The sequence below is a fragment of the Limulus polyphemus genome, unplaced genomic scaffold (genome assembly GCF_000517525.1).
Source record: "Limulus polyphemus unplaced genomic scaffold, Limulus_polyphemus-2.1.2 Scaffold11, whole genome shotgun sequence".
Classification (NCBI taxonomy): domain Eukaryota; kingdom Metazoa; phylum Arthropoda; class Merostomata; order Xiphosura; family Limulidae; genus Limulus; species Limulus polyphemus.
Window position 1 is genome coordinate 1,806,494 of NW_013665621.1, and position 26,361 is coordinate 1,832,854.

Sequence of the window (26,361 nt, forward strand, 5' to 3'; positions counted from 1 at the left end):
CAGTTGTAAAATAACAATGTGAACGAAAGAGTGTTGAATTGTTCTCGAGTTGTACTGTTGTTTGTAACAATTGTAAAATAACAATGTGAACAAAAGGAGTGTTGAATTGTTCTCGACTTGTACTGTTGTTTGTAATAATTGTAAAATAGCAATGTGAACAAAAGGGGTGTTGAATTGTTCTCGAGTTGCACTATTGTATGTAACAATTGTGAAGTAGCAGAAGATGCTTGTATAAACACATGAATGCTCATTTTCAAATCAATGAAACAGACAAGAAACGTACAGCTCTAAATTAACACGATCTTTAATATGAACATAACGCAACTTATCAAATCAAGTGGGGTAGAATTCTAGAGGGATATCAAAGTAAGGTATTTATGTACATAATTATTATTTTTGTTAATTTCGTCAAGGAGATGAACGAAATCATATTATTTTAGTTAATAAACGAACACGGGTGAGTTATTTAATAAGCTGTAATTACCGATGTAATATAACACGTAAATATCAGCCATAGTTCAGCGAGACATCATCAGAGTACTTGATAGAGCTCGTCTTGGGAAATAAATCCATCACCTGAAAAGGATAAACATTGTGTTTAAACAAAAAGGTTTATCAAAGATCAAGCATAGAAAATAGAATGATTTACTGTGTAAATTCTCACAAGTGCCATTCATCAAACCACCAGACATATTATTATTAAATTCGAAAGTAATATGAATATATAAAACTAAAAAGAAATTGATATATCCGATTTATTTATTATATATTTGAAACATATAAGTTTATTTAACCAAGGTTCGAACTAGTCTCGATTACCTTATAGGTAGTTGTTAGCTTTTTTTTTCTCAAAATTTTCGCTTAAAGCTATAAATTGCCTATCTGCGCATAGCCGTCCCTAATTTGAAACGGAAAGACTAGAAGGAAGGCAGCTAGTCAAGAACACCCACCACCATCTCTTGGGCTACTCTTACCTGACCAATTTGACTTTGAGCTTTTAAATTCGTAGTCCAAGTCTGTTAACCATCAGATCATGAATTTAACGCTATCATCAATACGAGTCGAACTAGACACAGTATTGGCCTATCTTATAATTTAGAATTATTCAAGTATATACAAATGTAATTGATTGCTACAAATGTATAAACAGTTACGTTATAATGCTTTAGACCACATGTTTTTGTTCTGTTTTTACTTTAGGCTTAAGCATTACTTAACGCTTTTTATCTACATAGTTTGTTGACAATTTTATTTTATTTTTATATTTATCAGTTTTCATTATGCTAGCTTTAACTTTTCATCCTCTCGGATCTAAAACCATGAATAATACTCACAAACAATTTCGTTTTCTCAAAATTAGTATCTCCAGGAACATTTAATGTAAAAAAGCAACTTAAATAACATTCAATCTAGAATCTTAGTAAATCAAAGAACGCTCATTTTAAGAAATTAGCAAGTAAAAGATTGATAATATTTAGAAACTAGCAACTTAAAAAACTTAATTAGTAACTTAGAAACACCTACGTAAGATACTAGTAACTTAACACTCAGTAGAAATTCACAACACGTTGAAAATATCTACCGTTTAAATCCATAGTTTTTTCTGCCACCAGTTTAGCCAGAGTTGGATTTTTAGTCAACTGATCAGCGAACCATTCCAAAGAAATCGACCTGTAAGTTAAATCAAACTCAACATCCTATGAACTACGTGAAATTAGAGAATTAAGAAAAGTAACAGCACCGAATACAAAAGTATTTCAAGCTATGTGAAAACGTAATAATTCAAGAAGTGGATTAAACACTCACAAACTTACTCAAACATAGTTTAATTAAGTAAGCCAGATGAAAAGATTGTATGTTCTCACGAAGATAGTCGAATTGCAATATATTCTTCTTAATTAATCGAAATATTTGAATGTTTGCAAATAAAAATCACCAAAATTATGAGTAACGTGCCACATCTTTTGTAATCAGGGTGTGTGATTTTTTGTCTTTGCAAGCCGAAAGCTACAAAATGGGACTATCTGCGCAAAGATCGAACCCCGAATTTTAATTATAAAGCTTTAAACTTATCATTGAGCCACCAGGGGGCAGTCTAGACCGAAAACGTCAGAGAGACAGGGAGATCAAAAACTGCCATAAAATTTCATTTGTTGCATTAGGGAAGGTAAGAAGCAAGCAAACATATTGTATATATATATTTTTCATAAGAATGTCCCTCGATGGGACAGCGGTAAGCTAAAATCTGAGGTTCGATTCCCTAAAAAGCAAACAAACAAATCCAGAAGAAGAAGAATCTATCAAAAATGCATTTCCTAAACAAGCATATCAAACCACGAATACACAATAGACAAGTAACACTTGCATTATTATTATTATTCGTTAAAATCTTTCATCGCTCGTGAAGAACGTTAGAGCTTCTGACCCACCAAACACATTATTTTAAATATTATCGGTTTGGGTGTTCAAATATTAAAGTATGCGAAAATATATATTTCAAATAGACATCGAATTTTTAACAAAAAATGTAAAAAGTTTTTATAAATTTGACAAGTAATCGTATTTTCAACTTCTGTTACAAACGCATACACACAGATATGTATATATATCATTTTGCACACGTATGATGTCACCATTCATGATAATGTAGAATAAAACTTATTTCGTATACAATTTTAAAAATCTCAATTTTTAGTGCAATTATGAACGAAATCTCAGTCAAAATAATACGACGTTCAAGTTTATTTAAAAGTTTACAACGCTTCTAGCCTAGGTCATAGATTTTTTTTTATAAATTTTCAAAATGTAAAAAAAAAATCTGGGGCTAACCTGCTAAGAACGCCCATGTTCTCAAAATCTCTGAATGTTCGTTTTCCAAATCCTCTTGCGGTCGAGAGAGCAGCATTGCGAAATCCCCTTTCTTGCCGAGAGATGGTAGCAGTAGGCAGACAGTCAACAGCAGTCATCAAAAGACAAGCAATGAGAACAAGACTCAGGCTTCGGGTCATCATTCTGTGGGTTTGTTTTCTAAATTTTAGGAAATAAAAGAATTTAGAAATTACAATATAAAGTTGTTGTTTTTTTCCAACCCAAGTTAAATATCTAAATAAATACTTGATAAAAACATATAGCACTGTAGTTATAATACGTATATTTACATATATCAAAAACCAATAGCCTAAGTTTATAAATATACTTAAAATTAATTATAATACGTGAAAAAAAAATGGTCAACACTGAAGAGTAAAGCTCACTTTTAATTAAGTTCGTTAAAAGTTGGGCTTTTCGTTTAACTTATGTTATGTGATTAGTATAATTTGTTTGACTAGTTGAAATAGATGTGAATATTGTAACATGACTAAAGAACAACATCTCCAAGACTATTAAATAGTTACAAAGTCTGATATGGTGGAGTTATAACAAGTACAGATTCTAAAAACTAATGCTGTTACAAATCGACTTCATAACATTCGTTTACAGAATACAAAAATATTCTTCGTTACCAACCAGACAGAGCTCTTTTACACACGTCATAATAGAAATTAATCATAAAATAAACAATGATCTCAAAGAATCAAAGTCGTATGATCAAGTAAAAATATGAATCTAAGCTATAAAATGAACAATTACACGAAGAAGCAAAGCTATATGAACTGGTTAAATTCTGTTGTCACTTGGTTGTATATAGTGTAAAATACGCGAAGAAACAGAATAATTAAATAGCTCTAACTCAACTACGAAATAAATAACGAGTTTAAGAAATTAACAGATACAAGAGCAAATTAGTTCTGAATAATAAGATAAAGAACAACTTGAAAAGAAATAGCTACACGAACTTGGAAAAATTTTGTTAGAACTAAATCGCTTTGGAAAGAAACAAAAAATATTAAGAAACAGAGATATGCCAACAGGTATAGTTTTACTATAACATTTATATAATCGTGACGAGACAGAACTACACCAACAGGAAACTTTTTTGTTAAACTGCTTTACAAGCTAATCAAGAAATATAAATCACGTGCACGGATAAAGCTTATTAAAACTTGATGCAATACAATGAATATGTTTGTGTTCTGGAAATAATAATAAAAGTGAATTTAGAAACAGAATATATAAGATGTAAGAAAACATTGTGAATTTATTTCCATATGGACTATACTCCACGGTATTATCATAAATGTTTTTGATATTGCGCTTCATGTATACATTTTTATTAGCTTTTACAGATTGGTAAGTGAGTATGTTTGTTCCATAATTTCGCGTAAAGCTAGATAAATATAATCTGCGTATATATCCGTTTCTAATGGTGAATTGCTCTACTAAAAAGAAGGCAGTTAGGCAATAGCAACCATAGTTAACTTTTTAGCTGCTTGGCCATGTGGTTAGGGCGCTCGACTCGCAATCTGCGGGTCGCGGGTTTGAATCCCCGTCACACCAAACATGCTCGCTCTTTCGGCCGTGGGGAGTGTTATAATGTGACGGTCAATCCCACTATTCGTTGGTAAAAGAGTAGCCCAAATGGTGATGACTAGCTGATTTCCTTCTAGTCTTTCACTGCTAAATCAGGGACGGCTAGCACAGATAGCCCTCGTGTAGCTTTGCGCAAAATTCAAAACAAACAAACAAACTTTAGCTGCTCTTGTTTAATCAAATAATTGAATTTGGCCGTTACTATTATAGCATAGAAATGCCCCCTAAATTCGGAAGACGTTTTTGCGGTAACAAGACGCAAACCACGAGTCCTTGGATTAAAGGGCCCTCTATCCATTGTGCCAAGCTCAGTAAAACTTGACTTTAACGCGTATTGCACTCAAATTTTAAAGTGCAGGTCGTGTTCAGCGGTGTCAGAACTTAAACCTTCGACCTTTCGATACGAAGAAAGCACGCTAACCATTAGGCTGTAGCCGACCTGCTTTCGGAAATTAAATCTATACTTTTCATAGAAGTGCAAAGTTTTCTGTTTCCAACTCTTTGGTTCATTTCATTGAATCTACACGCTGAGTAACAGTTAACTGTGGAGGTATTCAGTTCACTCTCAGCAGCTTTAAACTTTCAGAGGGATGATGGTGCTTCCCCCTCCCCACACTGCAACAAAATGCTGCTTACTGTAGGTTTTCTGTCACGTCTATTTCATCAGTAAAGCCACAATGTAGGATCTTTCTTTCTTTCCACTTAATGTTGCTCGGCTGTTTTGCGTTGCCAAAGACTTGTCAACGGTTTTTACGTTATACGCTCTTGACTCTCCGACTTCCGCGCCAAAATCGTACTATAACGAATTTCGTTCCGTAAAAAGAGGTATCATTCAAGCCAGATTCAGAAACTTTTCTCTCATCTTACAAAAAAAAATCAGTTTCTGGTTCTTTCTGCTAACTGCTTTCGATTTTCTAAATCTGGTGCTTGGCAAATTGGAATTGACTTTTTTCGAGATAATATATAAATGAGAAAATCCTTGTTGTACTGTATATATCTATATAATTAGCCTTTAGTCTATAGCTGAAAACAATTATTCAATAAGCATTTGTCAGCTACTTTCCTTTACGTCAGGCTGGGCGTAGGCTAGTGGATTGTGAAAGCGAGGGACCATGGTTCGCGTCCCTTTCTCGCAAAAATTAGCTCCTCCTTTTGAGACTATGGATGTATTATAAGAGTAAAGGTCAAATCCCATTATTAAATTTCAGTAGCCCAATAGTAGGCGGTGGATGTTGTTAACTAACAGACTTCCATCTAAACTATCAGTTCAAAATTAGTAACGGCTGACGCAAATATCCTTTGAATATCTCATCTCGAATTTCAGGAAGAAACAGTTAAGTTTTGCCTTTGTATTTCGAATCAATATGATGATTCCCAAAACTCTTAAACTAACTTTACTGACTATAAAAGATAGTTCTGACGTAAAGATTAAACAAGAGTAGTATTCTTAAAAAAAAGAAATATTGTCTTGTGGCGTTCCTTTTTAGAAGTAAACAGTGAATAAATGTCAGTGAAAAATATTTCATATGTAACATATCAAGCCGTAAAGTGTTCCAATATTTTGATGAGTTTCAAATAAAGTACTTACATAAATAGCTCTAGGGCAGCCGCTGCTTACTTACTTCTTTGCTGTTTTAAAACTAACTAAAATAGATCTGTGTTTTGTGTTTCGTGGCAGGTTGTTTAAGTTTATGAAAATGTTTCGCGTTTCTTGATACTTTACAATACTATTTTACTAGCAGTGTTTTAGACAGTAGTGCTACATTTTAAACGGGTCTTCTTTCCACAGTATAAAGCCAAGTGTTCTCAAACAACAATTTTGAGGGCAGCTTTATTAGCGCAATGAGATCCATACAAATGAAACTGAGAACTATTTAGAACAAGAAGATGAACTCGAATTTGATGTAACTGGTAAGACGGTCCAAAAGTTATTTGTATCTTGTCGCCTCCGGAGAAACATCCCGAGATGTATCGTAAGAGAATTACTTCTGCTGTTAATGTCTGAGGTTTGATTCTTGATGGTCATGTTAATTTCACACCCATATGTTATACCATTCGGAGCAGTCGCGTCGATGAAATGAAATAATTAAATATTGTAATACTTCAGTGTATGAAAATACAGCCTTCTAAAACAATTTTTCGTTTTTTAACTGCGGTTAAAGATTGTTTTTGTTGTATAGTTACATAGTATCGTAAACATTCAATGTGTGTGTGTGTGTGTATTTACTGTATTGATTGTTTACAATGTATTAGTCTCCTCAAAAAATATTTCGTTTTTCAACGAGTACAAGAGAGTCCAAAGTTATTTATTTAGTACCTTACAAAATAATGAATGTCAAAATGAGATAAAACTATATAAGAGACAAAATTACAAAAAGCATCTCTTGCCTTATCTTTGGGGAAATGTTAATTATTAGTAATCCTAGATAAAGATAAAAAACCGAAAGATAACTGACGATATAATAGTTAATACAACTCTAGATAGATAAAAACAGATTCATCCTTAAGTAGCAAGTTCTGTGACCTGGCAGCAGGTGAATAAACCTCACACATGTTAGTTTACTGTGTGCATCCGTGACTTTATCTGTATCTGATGAATGAGTTAGGCCTTGCATGGCTTGGTTGCTAGGGTGCTCGACTCCCAATCTGCGGCTCACGGGTTCGAGCCCTATCACCGGACATGCTTATCTATTCCTCCATGGGGGTGTTATAATGGGCCGGTCAATCCTACTATTTGATTAACGTAGCCACAGAGTTGGTGATGGATGATGTTCACTAGCTACTTTTTCCTTAGTTTATTGTTACTGGATTTGATGAGGCTAGTGCAGATAGACCTCGAATGGCTGTGCGAAAAATTCAACAAACAACCAAACAAAGTCCTCTACTTCTGATTTTAGTATATTATTTTAATTTTTCACAATTTTTGTAAATTATTTTTGTTTAATATACCACTGTTTCTTTCTGTTTTGGCTAAATAAATGTACCATCTTTATTATTGTGTTTCAATCCTACAAAACCCAGATTACATCCTGACATTTTCTGATTTTTGTTTTGTTTTGTTCTAGCAGATTATCTCTAGATAATTAGCGTCACTCATGACAGAAGACATGCATGATCTAATTAGCGCAGCATAGCTACTGTACCGCTAATCACCAAAGTACATAACATACAAAAGAGAAAAATGTCTACTGGGATAAGCTGGCTTTATGAGATGCTTGCATTATATTATTGCCTTGACCATTCAGCGAAGTTAAAATAGAACAACCATTGATGGTATAAGCTAGATAATTCGTGTGTAACTCAAGATACCATACAGAGATACACTACTTTTTGAACCCCTCAATGTTTAACCCCTGTGTGATCTGAATCACAGTTTATTCTAGAATCTTTGAGTCGGGCGTAGCTCAGTTATTAGTTTGCCGGACAGTAAATCCGAGGGTCCACTGTTAACGTCCCATTTCGCCAAGAAAAAAAAACGCGCTTTGTATATTTGGGCTGTGGGTGCATTAAAAGAAAGGCAGTCAAACACCCACCATTAGATAAGAGCATCCCAAGAGCTGGAAGTGGGTGTTATTGGCTAGCAGTCTTCCTTCTAGTCTAGCAGGTCAGGATTAGGATAATGCAGGCAGCCATTGTGCAGCTTTGCGGAAATATTTGAAACTAAATCAACCGAGTGTGTTTAGAGTAATTGTTGTATTATTTATCGAAATGTGGTTTCAGTACGAGTTTTAAAACCACTGAAACAGTAAGCACGCAACTTGTTACCATGAGCTAGGTGAAATCAGATGTTCCATCTAGTGAAAATGTAAGCTTTGAAAGCAATTATTTTGACGTGACAGATTAGAACAATTTAACTAAAGTTCACCAAAACTGGACTTTCTACTCTCATCAGTCATAGATCAAATCATTCACGATTCATCATGCATGACGTTGACTAGGCAACATGATCACAGGATTAAACGTTTGGTAACCTACTAAATTTCTAGCCACTGTTGAGGAAGAAGATATCTCCATGGTAACAACACGAAATCTCCTCTGTTTAATACTCGTCAAAGTCCGAAACGCTTCAGATTGTCATTTTTTGTCACTCATTAAGAATGGCTCCATTGTCCAAAAAGAAAAACTCGGATACTCTAAACAACATCACTAACAACACGTTATCTTTATAGCCAAATAGCACTGTTGCAAACAAGAATATATATATAAATAAATGGATGGACAGAGCAGGTAATATGAGAGCTTATTGTCGTGATGAGAACTAAAATTAGATGATAAAAATATATCTTTCTTTAAAGGTTATGAGTACGAAACTATTTTACCTTTAAAACGTTCTTGGTTTTAACATTTTACAACAGTGGATGTTAGCACGTTATCTATATCACGTGGACAGAATGGCGAAAGAAACGTTGTACCTAATTATAGACAATGATCGACTGAGAAGAAGTATTCCATTCATTTTTTTTAAATATTTGAGAATTACCTTGATATGTAATTTTCCCCGAAAGGGGTCTGAACGTAGTAGTGTGTTGACTGTGAGTCAGTCAGTAGACACTAAAATACGTCACATAAGGGACGCTTAACGTTGCAATTCGTACTGTCGGAATGATCTCTGCGACAAGAGGCTACGAACTATGAACCTTCAAATTCACAATCCGAACACTTTAACCAATTAGCCACGCCAGGCCCTTCAAATTCTGTGTTAAAAAATACATAAATAACCGAATATTATGCTAAATCACACAAAAATCACCGATGAAACGTTTATTAAACCATCTAATAAAACGTAGAACCTGAAATCATCAAATTTGTATTGTTTGAAACATTTGACAGAACAGCGAGAAAACAATAACACTTTAATTTACACACTTACCGCTAGAGAGCGCCAGGAGTAAGTGATAAGACCGTTAATTCATGTAACTAATAGACACGTATATTGTATGTTTATTCCTATATATTTAAAAAACAAAAAAAAAGTATATTTTATGTGAACCAATGGTGTTGGTATTTGTGTTGTCTTTCCAGCCAAACTAATGTTACTGTAATGTAATAGCAATGACAGCATAAGTTGATCAAACATTATTTAATTTCAAACTAATGTACAATTAAGCAACATCTATTTTGATATTAATAATTTTTAAAGTAGATTTTCGTTTCCATACTTTACCCAATAGGTAGAGTGGCTGGAAATGTATTTAAAACCCTGCCTGAAATGTAATTTTATTCCACTTGTGGTAATTTTCCTACATAAAATGAGTAGTTTCTTTCACCAGAGGGCCGATCAAATCAAGTATAATATAAATATATGTATGAATATGTATTTCACAATTATCTGTCGCAATCATGTATTTGTTGCCACGTGCATACATAATAAAAAAAAAATTATTTGACACTCACTCTGAATCTCCTTCCTTCTGGGTGGCTAATAACCTGGTCAGAGGTATGTACACTTTTTCTTACCTAGTAGCATAGCACTGGAAACTGTACGTGTAGCGTACATGTTACAGCGTGCAGAAAAGTATGGAGCCAACATGTAACAGTTTTCAAAAAAGTACGGACCCAACATATTACAGTGTGAAGAAAAGCACGGAGCCAATATGTTACAGTATGTAGTAAAGCTACGGAGCCAACATGTTACAGTATGAAGTAAAGCACGGAGCCAACATGTTACAGTGTGCAGAAAAGTATGGAGCCAACATGTAACAGTTTTCAAAAAAGTACGGACCCAACATATTACAGTGTGAAGAAAAGCACGGAGCCAACACGTTACAGTGTGTAGAAAGGTACGGAGTCAACATGTTACAGGGTGCAAAAAACACGGAGCCAATATGTTACAGTATGTAATAAAGCACGGAGCCATCATGTTACAGTATGAAGTAAAGCACGGAGCCAACATGTTACAGTGTGCAGAAAAATACGGAGACAACATGTTACAGTGTGCAAAAAAAAAAGCACGGAGCTAACACGTTACAGTATGTAGAAAAGTACGGAGCCAAAATGTTACACTGTGCAAAAAAGTACGGAACCAACATGTAACAGTTTACAGAAGAGTACGAAACCAACATGTTACAATGTGTAGAAAAACACGGAGCCAACATGTTACAGTGCGAGAAAAGCACGGAGCCATTATGTTACAGTGTACCAAAAAGTACAGAGCCAACACGTTACAGTGTATAGAAAAGCACGGAACCAACATGTTGCAGTGTGCATAAAAACACGGAGTCAACATGTTACAGTGTGCAAAAAAGTACGGAGCCAACACGTTACAGTGTGTATAAAAGCACGGAACCAACATGTTGCAGTGTGCAGAAAAACACGGAGCCAACATGTTACAGTGTACAAAAATGTACGGAGCCAACATGTTACAGTGTGCAAAAAAGTACGGAGCCAACATGTTACAGTGTACAAAAAAGTACGGAGCCAACATGTTACAGTGCGAAGAAAAGCACGGAGCCAACATGTTGCAGTGTGCAGAAATACACGGAGCCAACATGTTACAGTGTGCAAAAAAGTACGGAGCCAACATGTTACAGTGTGAAGAAAAGCACGGAGCCAACATGTTACAGTGGGCAAAAAAGTACGGATCCAACATGTTACAGTGTGAAAAAAGGACGGAGCTAACACTTTACAGTGTGAAGAAAAACACGGAGCCAACATGTTACATTTTGAACAAGAAATAAAATATAAGTTAATTGAATTCGAGGTGAACGATTCCGGTGATGCTCAAGGTTAAAACAATTACGTCACATGTGACGTTTTTCATTCTAATGGATGCCACGTGAGGTTGGATGATATTTGTTTCCAGCAAGTTCTTAGAAGATGGAAGTGAGTTGTGTATTTAGTTCTTTGAGTAGACTGAATTTGTCAGTCTCGTTTATAATGTCTCGCTATGCTACACACGCAAGAACAAAGCGATAAGACTTGGGTACCGTTAGGTTATTCTATAAACCTTATCTTGTACATTGCTACACGCGAGATTTATTTTATTGTTTCCTACTCATAACATGGGGTATAGAAATCAAGTAGTGTACAGTTGAACGTGAATTTCGTGCGTTTTCACAAACCCTGGAAATGAAACCGATTTCGCATGCAACAAGCAGCAATAATTCATCAGTGTACGAACTTGTGGTGGTCAATCAATAATATATATCTTTCAGAGAACAAGGGAACACTTATTCACAAGAAAGTTCATTAAAAAACAATTTTATGTCAGATTAAAAAGATAACCATAATGCCTACCACTCTGAAGTTCAAATATCGCAAAATGACATATTATCAATCACGTAACACTACCTAATCAGCAATTTTCGGTTGTTAGATTTTTTTTAATGCTATTAGTAACAATCATTGCTACATCTCACAGCTTAAACATCACAAGAGGAGAAAAAATCATAAAACACAATCATTGATAACTACTGTCCAGCTAAATTATCATTTCATGAAATATTAATGGAGCTCGAATCTGTAAGATGGGATAACTAAATTAATCTGCACACACACACACCTTTCCAGCTCTCAAAGGAACAGCACATAGACTGGAAACTGAGATTCTTATACCATGGAAATATTTTGTACACTCCAGATTTGGTAGAACACAGTAGAACATCAGCTTTAAGGAAAGCTTTTTAATAAATATTATTTAGTATTAAGAAGCCTAACAGAATAATGCCCTAATTGGCACAGTTGCAAGTCTGTAGTTTTATAACGCTCAAAAGCGGGTTTCGATACTCGTGGTGTTCATAGCACAGATAGCCAATTGTGTAGCTTTGTGTTTAACAACAAACCTAACAGAACAAAATCACAGATGTTGCCAAATAATCGAATAAAGAAAATAAAGCATCTGTTAAAGATTAGACAATTTTCTACATAGTTCATAAAGAGGTACCACACTATTTTGAAAAGAGACCGTTTAATCGATAAAAAAATTTTGTGGCAGGCTCTATTTATCAGTATGAGTAATTGAAGTAAAAATCATAAAAAATAAATTACACCGAGCAGACAGACTCTTTTAATTATTAGAATGGAGTATAAAGAAGTGCCGTTACACTCCGAACACTTAAACAACTTAAGAGAAAGCACTTCTACTTTGATATCATTATACTGTGTTAAAACGCCTGGAGTAAATCACAGGAGCTATTCACAACTGTTCTAAACTAACGCAATAACGCCCTGAATGGCTTACGTTGAATCAAATTATTATTCACTTCTTTTGATTAGAAAGAATAGTATTAAAAGATCTCGCCTTGTGTCATAAATTTTTGGCTAGACAATTTTAAATCAACGCAAAATCAACCTAAGATTTAAATCAAAGTTTTCAGAGACTCCACAGAACAAAGATGGCTTCTTTAAGTCAAAAGTAATTGTTATAAGAATTGTTTTGAGTCACAACTACTAACCAATACAATTTTAAGTCAATGAAACTATTTAGGCATATAAATTTCAATATGTTTTCATAAATATATACCAGAACTATAATAATGACTTACTTAAATCAGAAAATATAGTTAAGGTCATACTTGCGATTACTCTAACTTTTACTTTCTTGAGGTTTGGGGCGTTTTCATACTGAAGCTTCGAATGTTATCCAAAAGGATGAACGAGTCCCCAGTATCGAAGTGTAATAAGAATATATTCCTGAAAAGTAACTCAAATATTGCAAACTCAATGTGGCAGACTCGCAGTAACAAAAACTATTTTGTGGGAGACAGACTAAATAAATTTTTGAAATGAATATTTCCTTCAAATCCTAAAAAAAAACATTTTTTCTTCTTCCACTAATTATTTTATGCTAATAAATGGCGTTCTACGTCAAAATATTAGATTTTTCGTGCTATATTTTTTTACACAGTAATAGTTGATATGGTTTGTGTTGCCCAGCTAACTCAGGTTTCTTCTTTGTTTGTTTGTTTGTTCTCAATCTCAAAGATACGTAATGGGCTATCTGTACTGTGCCCACCACTGATATCGAAAACAGATTTTTAGCATTACAAACACCCAGACTTACCACTGAGCCACTGAAGCGCAAAAAATTGGCTATTTGTGCTTTATCCAATGCGAGGAATCGGACTCGGATTTTGACGTTGAAAATCTTTAAATTTATTGCCTGACCCACTGGATGGCAAAAAACATATTGAAATTCATATTAAATATTTTCATTACATTAGCTTTAAACATGGAATATTAAAGGCAGTGAGCTCCTTATTAACCCTAGCTTTTAGAAAACTTTTATATTATCAAAACTCTTCGAAACTGTTACACTTACTTTAAATAAACAGTATTTACTAATTCCATGTCTATTATTTTTGTACTCAAGCATTAAGCAATGATGACCCCAAACTTATTTTGCAAATCATGACGTCTCTAGAATATTTTATTTATTGATATGTTTTCGTTACAAGATAAAAAACAAATGATAGAAATTTAAGAATTAAAGCGCCTTTTTATTCTTCTTCATTATCCGAAGAAACATCTTCTACAGAATATTTATTTTATATTATACGGATTCAATTTGTTTAGTCCTGCAAACACACACTTTTGTGCTATTTCTTGTTTGTACTGAATACACAGTTTTAATAAGTTTCTAGTGAGTTATTCATGAACTAGAACAACTTGAGGGATTTCCACGAGAACAGCGTTTGTTTGTCCGTTAATGAGTTCACAAATGTTTCTGGTTTTTGTTGTTTTTTTAATCGCATATGAGACAGTTCGGGAGGCTCTTCGTGTACGTTTCGGTCTGCATTGTTAAACTTTTCTCAATTTAGTGCAAAAAAAAAACCAACAAAAAACAACACATTACCGAGTATAATGTTTTAGAAAATATTTAGGTAGTGAAAATACTTCAAGAGCGTTCTCTATGAGCTCTAAAGGTCTGATAGACTTTTTCAAGGGTAGTTGGGTCTCCTTCGCATTGGTTTTGCACAAATCAAACACTGAATAAATCGTCTAGAAAAGATTTAAGCACTAAAGGTATTTCAGGAGTGCTCCTTGTAGATCGAAAAGATCTGATAGATTTCTGCGATGATAACGTTTAGGTCTTCAATCATTACGAAAGCCTTTCTATGTTTACAAACAACGCTATTGAACATACATTTTGGATTTTAAAAACTTCTTTAGTTTAGCATACACAGACGTCAGCGCAGAATTATGTGCTTATATATTGTAAACTGATGTCAAAAACGAACAAAACTATAAAACTACATTCACCTTCTTATACAAGGCCATGAAACGTGGTTCCCAAAGATATTCAAAATTTTTTTCTTTGTTATAATTTATATCTTTACTTAATCTAAAAATATCGTACAATAGAGTTCGAACTGTCTATAGTAGAATATCAGTATTTAATTTTTCATAAGTGTGCCTCAACGGTTAATGACGACAGGTGTATTTTACAACTGTAAAGCTCCATATTTAGTGTGTGTTTGTTTTTAATCTTACTCGATTTGGTTTTTCGTTTGCCCGTAAAACACGCTATGTATCAACTGAAGCGTTTATCAAAGTTCGTGATAGTCAGTCACACTACAATGGAAAGGTAATCTATTCGATATGGTTTTTCCTTTCTTCATTACATTGTTCTGTTACTCCAATCTTCGTGGTAACTTCAAAGATATCACGCTTTCCTAATGCACATAACCTTTTGCATTGTCTTTTTTGCTCTTGTTGGTCCGACGTTACATTTTAGTTAACTTAGTTTTAGTTCATAAACTTACATTCTGAGAACGAATTAGTTTGGAGTCTTAATAAAACAAGCACTTTAGTCATTTGAAATCCCAATAAAACCTAGAGAATCGGAAAGACAAAAATCTTATTTGATGGCAGAGAAAACTTACAGACATAATTTTTTTTAAATCTAGTTATTCACAAAATTGCATAAGTCAACTTTTTGTGTTGTCTAAAATCTGAATAAAACTGGACAGGTATGCATTTTTTAACAAATTTTAACAAATTTAAATCCTCGAATCAGGTAGTGGCGGATATCGAGAGTAGTTATCTTGTGATGACATGAGTAGGATTTCTCATTAAATCGTGCTAACAGTCTGCAAATTCGGAATTCGTGATCAGTGAAGAATCAGAACTGAAATTCAACTGTTGGAAGAGTTTATTGGAGTTAAAGGGAAAAACCCACCAAATCGCTTTTTTTCTCACAACTTTGGAACAAATGAACGATCACATCAAAATTGAATTAATTTGTTTTATAAATATGTTATGGATTAAAACATATTTAAATTTGAGGGAGTTTGATTTCACATCTGCTTCTCAATATAGGAGGTTAGGGCGCTCGACTCGCAACTTGCGGGGCGCGGGTTCGAATCCCCGTCACACCAAACATGGTCGCCCTTTCAGCAGTGGGGGCGTTATAATGTGACGGTCAATCCCACTATTCGTTGGTAAAAGAGTAGCCCAATAGTTGGCGGTGAGTGGTGATGACTAGCTGCCTTCCCTCTAGTCTTACACTGCTGAATTAGGGACGGTTAGCGCAGATAGCCCTCGTGTAGCTTTGCGCGAAATTAAAAACAAAAAACAAGACTGAACTGTAAGTTGACATGTGTTAATGTTAACAACTTTCGAACAATCATTTACAATTATAATGCATTTCACCTAAATATACCAAAGCGATCACCCCTAGTTTACTTCAGAAATATAACGTATACTTACTGAAAGACGCATATTTAACCGGAAATTAGAAACTCTTTTTACCTCACTGATTATCTAGCTAATGTAAGCTATTTTGAGCAAGATATATTGGTTATATTTCCGCAGATTTATATTGACCCACTGCAGCCTTAAATAGTCTCAAATTAAAACCAAAAGATAAGTTTAATCTTACAAATCTTGTCAGCGTCTGACTGAAGACAACTTTTGTACAAAAAGTCTAATAAACTTACTGGGCTAATCTAAAAAAAATTAAGTAATAGCTTGAAACTGGCTAGAATTTGCTGATCTGAAATCCAAATTAGTATGTTAATGTGTATTGATCATTTCTTCATACGCAACCTAAGTAAGCCCTTAGCCAGGTCTGGAAGTGGGGTTTCTTTTTTAAAAAATTGGAACTCGTTTCACGTGTAATTTTTAGTGACAAGGGTTGAAAAAAAAATTCCGAAATATGCACAGGTTCCTTTATTATCACTGCAAATAAACATTTCTAGCAAATTTCCTCTGATAAGCATAAAAATGCTATTTTCGCATTATGCACAGTATTACAAAGGCAATTATAAAATGAGAGGCCATCATCAAAGAAAAATAAAATAAATGTTAATAGGCAAGCAGAACTCCGAACCCCTCTAGCTACAGGCCTGATCTAAGTCGGTATTGCCTCCCTTGAACCTAAGAAGAGTCTGCTTTCGAAAGTTTCCATGCATTCCATCCAAATTTGGTAAAATATATTATCCAGCATAATTTGAAACAATTGAAATACACCTTAATGTTAAACAGCCATGTGACAAAAACTAATATTACGTTACCGTTCAAATTCTTAGCATTACAATTAACGTTTTAGAAAATACGGAAAGATTGCGTCCACTTCTCAATTTTTACAACCATATAGTTGTGACATAATTAGGAAAAAAAAGTAGAACAAAACTATCAACGATTTATTCATAATATTGTTTCCTCTTCTCTTTCCAATAATTCCTTCCCCTCCCCCAAAAAAAATGCTCCTTGTAACCCCCTTTGTTTGTGAACATACTTTGAGAACTGAAGCCCGATGCATTTTTACGAACGCATTTTTCATGCTTACTTCTTTTCATGTTGTCTTAATATTGATAATATATGGTAACAAGTTAGAAAATCACTTCATGGACGCTTAATTTCATTTGTTTGTTTTTTAATTAAGCATAAAGCTACACAATGAGCTATCTGTGCTCTTTCCACCACGGGTATTGAAACCCGGTTTCTACCGTTGTAGCTCCGAAGACATACCACTAGGGGCGGGGGCGATTAAAACACAAACGTTTAAAGAAGGTGGGGTAAAAAACCGTTCTACTCATGTGTAACATAGTTCTCAGCAGCTAACCTAAGTCAGCCTCGCGTAAAAAAAAAACACTTAAGTTCTTAGAAATATAATTATTATGCTGTTATAAGTTTATAAACTAGAGGGGGGAGTGATTGATTAACAAAAGAAACTAATGGGATGGGTTGTGGGGCGCTGGGGGGGGGGTGATTGATTAACAAAAGAAACTAATGGGATGGGTTGTGAGGCGCTGGGGGGTGATTGATTAACAAAAGAAACTAATGGGATGGGTTGTGGGGCGCTGGGGGGGTGATTGATTAACAAAAGAAACTAATGGGATGGGTTGTGGGGCGCTGAATTTATATGTCGCACAGGGTGCCATAAAACACAGGTACGGCACTGCTGTTGTATATTACTTATTGTTCTAGATTTTTAGGGGCGGCTTATAAGCAGATGTGGTTTTATAATTTGGTTAATACATATGAGGACCATTGAATCTGTATATTATATCATTGTTTGTTTTCTAACTACATTCATTAATGAAAATAAACTTCTATATTCTTGGATTACTCTTATGCATTGAGTTAGTTAACATAAAAATGAAATTAAAAAATACCAACGTGAAACGAGTACTTCTCAAATATCTAAGTTTTGACAATTCGAAGCTTTCATTTCTGGGTGATATACTTTATAGTTCACAAAGTTTATGCCATTATTGTTGAAGAACTTTTCATTCGACCATAGTAATAAAATTTAATATTAAGATTAAAAATCCGCCAAAAGGTTATATGAGAAGATAGCAAATCTTTTAATAATCAACTTATAAAACAGACGTTTGGTTTTTCAACACTGCCATAGCTGGTAAGTTTGGAAACAGCTTGAACTTCCGAAAAGTATGAACTTTTAAATAAGATATATATGTTTAATAAAGTTGTTATATAGGATCTAAGTTCTATAAACAAAAAATAAAGATTTCTCTCATATTTTAGACTCCCCCCAGTGGCACAGCGGTATGTCCGCGGAGTTACAACGCTAGAATCCGGGTTTCGATACCCGTGGTGGGCAGAGCACAGATAGCCCATTGTGTAGCTTTGTGCTTAATTACAAACAAACAAACATATTTTAGACTTTTCTTTATAATTATAGTTATTTTGGATTTATTACTAAGCCACACTATAATTTCACACCCACTCTCGAGAAATGTAAAAATTTAAACCACTCTTTATTTTTCAGGAAAGCTGCGATTCACTTATTAAAATTTTGTAAAATGATGTCTCCTCTATTGCCAATGACAACTCACTCCATAGGTGTTTTAAACTCGCGTCTCTTCATCCTCAAGAGCATAGTACAAATAAATCAGATGCCTTTGCTATATCGATCTGACTGATAATCTTATAAACTTCAGTAAGATTAACTTTTAACCTATTTTCTAAAGGGAAAATATGAAATTTCAAAACTTATCCCTGTCAGATAACCTTTCCATCCCCGAAAACATCCTAGTAGTTCTGCTCCGAACCCTTTTGAATAAGACATTATCCTTTCTTAAATAGGAAGACCAAAAATATATATATTATTCTAAGTGAGGCCTAAATATTGATTTGTATTCAATATGTCTATAAATATTATATTATCTTTATAATAGCAAAATAGCATTGCTTCGATGGCTTGGGTGACTTAGCCACCACAATTCCAAGATACTTTGTTTTAGTCACGCTATTGAGTGGGTTCTCATCTATATTCCGTCCCATCAAACATGCTCGCCCTTTCAGCCGTGGGGGCGTTATAAAGTGACGGTCAATCCCACTATTCATTGGTAAAAGAGTAGTCCAAGAGTTGGCGGTGGGTGGTGATGACTACCTGTCTTCCCTCTAGTCTTACACTGCTAAATTAGGGACGGCTAGCGCATATAGTCCTCGTGTAGCTTTGCGCGAAATTCAAAACAAACAAACCCATCTATATTAAAGGTGTGATCCAAACTGTAAATAAGAAATGGCAAAGGCCAATGCATTGACATATGAGACACTCTACTAGTAACAAGAATCCAGTTTGACTAGACTCCATTGTTTACAATCTTTTGTTTTCTCCTAATTTCATTGTTAACCAAATCCCTAGTTTTTCTATAGTTCTAGTCCTCCTGTGGGTCAACGATAACTGTACAAGCTTACGACATATTACCCACGGTGAACACGGATAGCCCATTGTACAGCTCTGTGCTAAAACAAGAACAACTATAGTTCTAGTCCTCCTGTGGGTCAACGATAACTGTACAAGCTTACGACATCTTACCCACGGTGAACACGGATAGCCCATTGTACAGCTCTGTGCTAAAACAAGAACAACTATAGTTCTAGTCCTCCTGTGGGTCAACGATAACTGTACAAGCTTACGACATATTACCCACGGTGAACACGGATAGCCCATTGTACAGCTTTGTGCTAAAACAAAACTATAGTTCTGTAAAATTTCCAACCTATCTGTCAGTTTAAACTTCTAAAAATTTCTGGCATGTATCCTTGATTTTCTCATTTACGTCTTTAATAAGCCAATTAGGTGTGAACTTCCAAATTTGTGACATGTACCCTTGATTTTCTCATTTACGTATTTAATAAGCCAATTAGGTTTCATCTTCCAAATTTGTGGCATGTATCCTTGATTTTCTCATTTACGTCTTTAGTAAGCCAATTAGGTTTGATCTTCCAAATTTGTGGCATGTATCCTTGATTTTCTCATTTACGTCTTTAATAAGCCAATTAGGTTTGATCTTCCCTCCTATCCTTTTCCTCTTTTTAGAAAGGATGGAACCTCACTCGTTTTCTTATTGTATTGAATAAGGTGAATAATAAATATACCCTGCATACGTATTTATGACTTTTCACGTAGTGACCAGAAGTCATAAAATCAATATCGATATTTTGATGAGGATGTGAAACAGCAGGATAGTTTTTGTTATTACATCTAAGCATTCCTATTTAACTTCATAAAATTAAAGCTTTAAGCCAGTAATATAGATATTGGATCGGAGCTCTCTGAAAGAGGAACTCAAGATATATGGTTTGTTTGTTTTTAATTTACCGAATTTGCCGACAAGTGTAAGAGAAAAAATAAGTTACTTTAAATGAATATATTAATATAACTATTGTGATATATGTAATAACCAAGGTTGTTTGTGTTTTTCTAAAAACTAATTTCTCGTTAAAAATATCGAACTCGTTACAAAAGTAATTAAGTTGGTAACTTGTGCGTTAAAAAAAAAGATTAATTGAAAAGAAAAATGCTAAGGTAGGAAAAAAAAGATGGAATATATTAATAGTCCTATGTTTATTTCAAAAACGTTTAAACGCACTTGGCTGATTTTATAATCTATAGGTTTGCTACAAGCAATTTCAGTCTAGCTGTATAAAATATTAATATAACCAACCCACTTTCAAATTTTTAAATTGATCTTATGCGCATGTCAGCTAAACAAGAAGGTCAGAGATCCATAGGGTTCAAGTATAGCCACCCTTACTTTTGAGCCATTGTCCGGAGAGCGAGCAACCAGCTAGCAGCACTCCCCGCCATAAGGGCTTTGTCCGGCTCTTTGAATCGAATAACGCGGTAGGCTGTGACTTTCTTAACGCACCCAAAGTACGAAGCATATTCATTGACATCACGTCTCTAACCCAAGACCTTCTGATCCGCAGCTCGATACTTTAATCGCTTTGCTTGATTTTTGTTTAAGATATTCGCGCAAAGCTACGGAAGGGCTATCTGCGCTAGCCTTCGCTAAATATGAACTGATACGACAGAGGGAAGGCAATTAGGCAACATCACTCACCACCAACTCTTGAACTACTTTAATCGAATAGTGGTAGTTGACCGTCACTCTTATAACGCACTCACGGCTCCAGAATACGGAGCGCAATGTTTATCGTGAGTGATAAAAGACTTGGACCACAAACTCTCGTATCCACACTCCGACACACTAACCACAGGCCACGCTTAGCCCATTTTCAGGTGTGGGTGACAAATTAGTGCAGTATATTTTTATATATATAGACACACCATGGTACCTGTTAGAAACGTACACATTCTTATAACACTATAAGGTATGTTGGATTAAACTCCTTAGTAGTTATTGTGGATAAAAAAAAAATTTCCTCATACTAAAAATCGACAAGAACACAGCAGTAAAATGTAAAGACGCAGATACACCAATGAATCAGGTCTCCTAAACTTCTCGTGCATATAATTAATATGCATCTATTGTAGGAAGCTATAAGACGACAATGTTTACCTTAGATGATGATGATGTGAATATATTTGTTCACAAATACAAAACGGAAGGTATTATGTAGCCTTTCATCGCCTACACTGCCCAAGCACGGTCTCCTTTTGTTTTTGTTAGTAACTGACCCCATGAGGGTAAGATACTTTTGTACACAGAAGTACAAAAGAAAACTAAATTCAGATTTAAAATTAGCTATTTCAATAAACCCTGTACACTGTTAATCTGTTTTATTAAGTACATAAAATGATACAGGGCTAGCCTTAATGGTACTAGAAAATTATGCATATTGTATTAATGTATGCTTCTTGAAGCAAGAAATAGGGAAAGTACGTCATTAAAGATATGAAATATGCATAATCTAAAAACAGCAAGATTGAAACTGGGATTTTGTAGCAATATTAAGTGAGTTAGTTGTTTTAGCAGATTGCAGTTCTAGAAGTAGTCCCGACGTACTGTTAAAAATAGCATACTTAAGAAGAAATAGTACGCAGGAAAGCGTCGGAAACAAAAAGCTTTTACAATAAGAATCGCAATACTGACCTATTATGACGCACTGAGGCCAAGATATGATTGGAAATCATGAGAAATTATTCACGAGGTTAATTAATCTGAAAATAAACAGTTCCATGACCTTATCATATGTATACTTTAATCTTTTTTCATATATATTTTCAACTCCATCTACAACTACCAAATTGATTTCAGAATCTATATCTATTTTACGTGAGTCGTTACATTGGATAAAAAAAAAGACAAGTCAGGTTTGAGAAATCGACGTCCATAAAGTAACTCTATTGACTGTTAAATGCTAAAATTAAACGTTTAAACTGTATTTAATGGGAAAAAATTATATAATACGGTAACAATTATTCTTATTGTAGCCCTGAAAAAAATAGTTCGAGTTTTTACGTTAGTTAACTTAGTACCGTGCTAAAATAAAGAAACAAGCTTTAACTAACAAACCGAGATACTGATTATCAAATATTGGAAAGAGTTTGTTTTCTAGCGAAATAAAACCAAACGATACTTTGTTTTAGTTCTTTAGGTACTAAATAAACGCAATTGAATTCATGTATAACAATTCTACAAGATGACTCTATGGACTTAGTCTTAACACACAGAATGTTTGAAAAAAAAACACTGCTTTTATCTTCACATTCGAAAACAACAGCAACAAAAAAAAAGGATACAGCGAAACGAAATTAAATTGACTTTCTAAAAATTCAACACGGAACAATAATGTTATTCATACTACTTAAAACAAAGCTATAGTATAAAATAACATATATGACACGTCGTATTATCAATACTTCTCCCCAATAACTTGTCATATTATTTAATGTTTTTAATATCATTGATATATCCTAACATACCATCAGAGGGCGTCTGAACACAACTGTGTATGTGTTATTAATATTATTTGCTTATTTAAGAATTTCACGCAAAGATACGCAAGAGCCGTGGGAAATTTTGAATTGATAAACTAGAGTTAAGGAAAATAATCGACAACACTATCTGGGCTCTGCCCACTACGGGTATCGAAACCGCAGACATACCGCTGTGCCACTGGAGGCGTTATTTTTTTGCATTGAGTATTGTAACGGGCAAAAAAAAATCACTTAAGACGATGTAGCATGTGGAGTTCACAGGTAGCGAATGGCATAAAAACAAACCGGTTTTTGTTCGCTCGTTAGTGCCCCCCAGTGGCACAGCGGTATGTCTGCGGACTTACAACGCTAGAAACCGGGTTTCGATACCCGTGGTGGGCAGAGCACAGATAGCCCTTGTGTAGCTTTGTGCATAATTGAAAAAACAAAACAAAATCGCTCGTTAGTTTGTTAATAAGAACAAAGCTGCACAATGGACTATCTATGCTCTGCCCACCGCCGGTATCGAAACCCGAGTTTTAGCATTGTAAGTCGTGAGTCTTACCGTTGAACCAACGGGGAGTGGACAAACAAGTCAATAATTTGAGGGTAAATACCGATAGAAATGACTTTTCCTAGGTAAGTGGAACTATTTATTACTTAAACCTATTAAATCTGTCATTTCTGTGAAAAAAAAAATACAAAAAAGCTAAGTTTTTAGTTGTATAAAATCTCCTGGAAATATAAACTAAAATCTGAAGAAATTTACACATTAACCTTAAACTTAAAAAATATTGAATATTCACATGGTGAAAGGCAGTTCGAGTTAAACTCTTTTTTTTTTAATTTTCTAATACACTCGCAAAGTTGGTATTATAAGAACAGATTGAATATGAAAGTCAGTCTATTGCTAACCACGATAAAATGGTATTTTTTTAAATTATTGTAACAAGTAAATAAAACTACTTACTTGAAATTAAACTCGGATTTTGCAGTACAAAAGAAGCGGCCAGCTTATGTCTTTGGCTGTGTGATACGGAGGTGGTCGGTCGCTCTTCTATTCTGTTGTAACAGATTTCGCTGCTGGCTTGTAGTGGTAAGGATTTACTTTTAAAACTTGCTAACTTTCTCTCTGTGGCTTGCGAAGTCTATCTTCCTCTAGTGGTATATGGCTCTGGCCTCCAACTTTATAAGCACAAGTTCCACAAGAGGGCGTTAACTTTTGTCCAACCAATGGTAGAATGAACTCTCTCGCGACAATTTCTTGAGACCTCGCCCCCGTGTGAACTTTAGAAGCTGACTAGAGCAAATCATTTCATTCTTAAACGCCTACACATGAGATGACATAGCTAGGGTTAAGCAGTTTTGAGTGGAGTGTGCTTCTATTTCTTTATATGCGAGAGATATTTTGCAGGCAAGATGAAAATAAGAGGCTCATTTGAAGGGATCGTATAATCAATTTGAATATTAATAAATATAATTTTCCAATCTGTCCTCCTCAGAATACCTATTAGCTGTACATGACTGTAAATCAATCTAAATTTCCAGGTTAAATAATGTAATTATTTTTTAATTAACGTTCAACGATTCCACAGATTGTTTTAACCCTACCTCCACATCTCATGATCGCTTTTGAAGTTCATATATCTTGTGCTTCAATCAAAAATAGATATACAAGGTGATCCTTGTGCTAATAAACGTGTGTTACTTCTCGTGTGATCCATTTTTGAAGCTATATAATTCAGCAAGGGTAAGAAAAATAATTTTAATGCTTGATTGTCTGCATGTCACTACAGTTTTGACCTCTCTGACTTATAAACACTGTACGTAAACAAGAATCATCTTTTAAAGAGTCTACAGTACGTAGTAGTTATTATTGACCCACAGTATAGGCTGGTTTAATTTTTGCTGGTTTTTGCATCTTATGGTTTGTTTGTTTTTTAAACGCAAAGCTGCACAATGGACGAGCGGCGCTGCGTCCACCACGACTGATCGAATGGTTCAGTGGGAAGCTTGAGGGCTCATAACGTTAAATTAGGAAAATATTTTTTTTCGGTAACTCAATTCGTCAATTAGGTAATGTAACTATAAGTATGTCAGTTCTATAACATATTGTTTGATAGAAAGATATATAGATAAGGGCCTGGCATGGCCTGGTAGTTAGGGCACTCGACACGCTATTTGTGGGTCGTGAGTTCGATTCCCGTCATCGAACATGCTCGCCCTATCAGTCGTGGGGGGCATGAAAATGTGACAGTGAATTCCACTTTTCGTTGATAAAGAGTAGCCCGAGAGTTGGCGGTTGGTGGTGTTAGCAAGCTGACTTCCATTTACTCTATCACTTCAAAATTAGGAACTGCTAGAGCAAATAGCCCTCAACTAGCTTTGTGTTAAATTCAACATACGAGCAACTAGACAGATAGAACTCTTAAATAAAATTGTGTATAGATCTTTATTTACGTACAGTAACACAAATAAAGTTTACTCATAGAACAGCCCCCCCCCCAGTGACACAGCGGTATGTCTGCGGACTTACAACGCTAGAATCCAGGTTTCAATACCCGTAGTGGGCAGAGCATTTAGCCCATTGTGTAGCTTTGTGCTTAATTAGAAACAAACAAAAGTCATAGAACAAACTTAGATGATCATAAAACTCCCCAATAAAATTAATAATTATAACATACTTAGCAACAAATACACTTAAGATGAAGTAATTTAAAATAATACTTTGATTTAACTTTGTGTTGGAATAACTCACAAAAACAAGAAGAGATCGTTCAATTTCAAGAATATTTTACAACAATATTTTCAACGAGTACGTAAATGATTTCGCAGACACACACACACGAAAAATAACAATTATTTATGTGAATTTAAATAATACCTTTAGTATTTGAGGTTAAATGTAGCCAACGCTGGAAGCAAACAGAAATGTATTTTAATTCATCTTCAACTCCTATATTTGGGGCGTCAAATATAAACGGAATTATGATAACGCAGTAACTTTTTCTGACAATATTGCGAAAACTCAGCGGCTCATTTTCCATTTAAAATTAACGGTAAATAATTTGCAATATAATTAGTCTTATCTTTATGATAATTGAGAAAATACTTACCATATCAATATCATTTGTCCGTGTACACTACAAAATCAATATCATTTGTCCGTGTACACAACCATATCAATATCATTTGTCCGTGTGCACTACCATATCAATATCACTTGTCCGTGTACATTACCATATCAATATCATTTGTCCGTGTACACTACCTTATCAATATCATTTGTCCGTGTACACTACAAAATCAAT

General features: G+C 34.5%; 1 protein-coding gene and 1 long non-coding RNA gene across 2 annotated transcripts in view; one reads left to right on the forward strand and one right to left on the reverse strand.

Annotated features, from left to right (window-relative positions):
• Window positions 1–280: 280 nt before the first annotated feature.
• LOC106478570 overlaps window positions 281–26,361 on the reverse strand; it is a 39,793-nt gene continuing 13,712 nt past the window's right edge. Inside the window, exons 2-4 of the mRNA XM_013939127.2 lie at window positions 2,830–3,027; window positions 1,583–1,671; window positions 281–576 (exon numbers count right to left, since the gene is read on the reverse strand). Coding sequence (XP_013794581.2) covers window positions 533–576; window positions 1,583–1,671; window positions 2,830–3,027 — 331 coding nt within the window. The 3' untranslated portion in view covers window positions 281–532. The remainder of the gene's footprint in view (window positions 577–1,582; window positions 1,672–2,829; window positions 3,028–26,361) is intronic.
• Window positions 24,716–26,361, forward strand: part of LOC111085120 — a 57,202-nt gene continuing 55,556 nt past the window's right edge. Inside the window, exon 1 of the long non-coding RNA XR_002609967.1 lies at window positions 24,716–24,800. This is a non-coding gene — a long non-coding RNA (uncharacterized LOC111085120). The remainder of the gene's footprint in view (window positions 24,801–26,361) is intronic.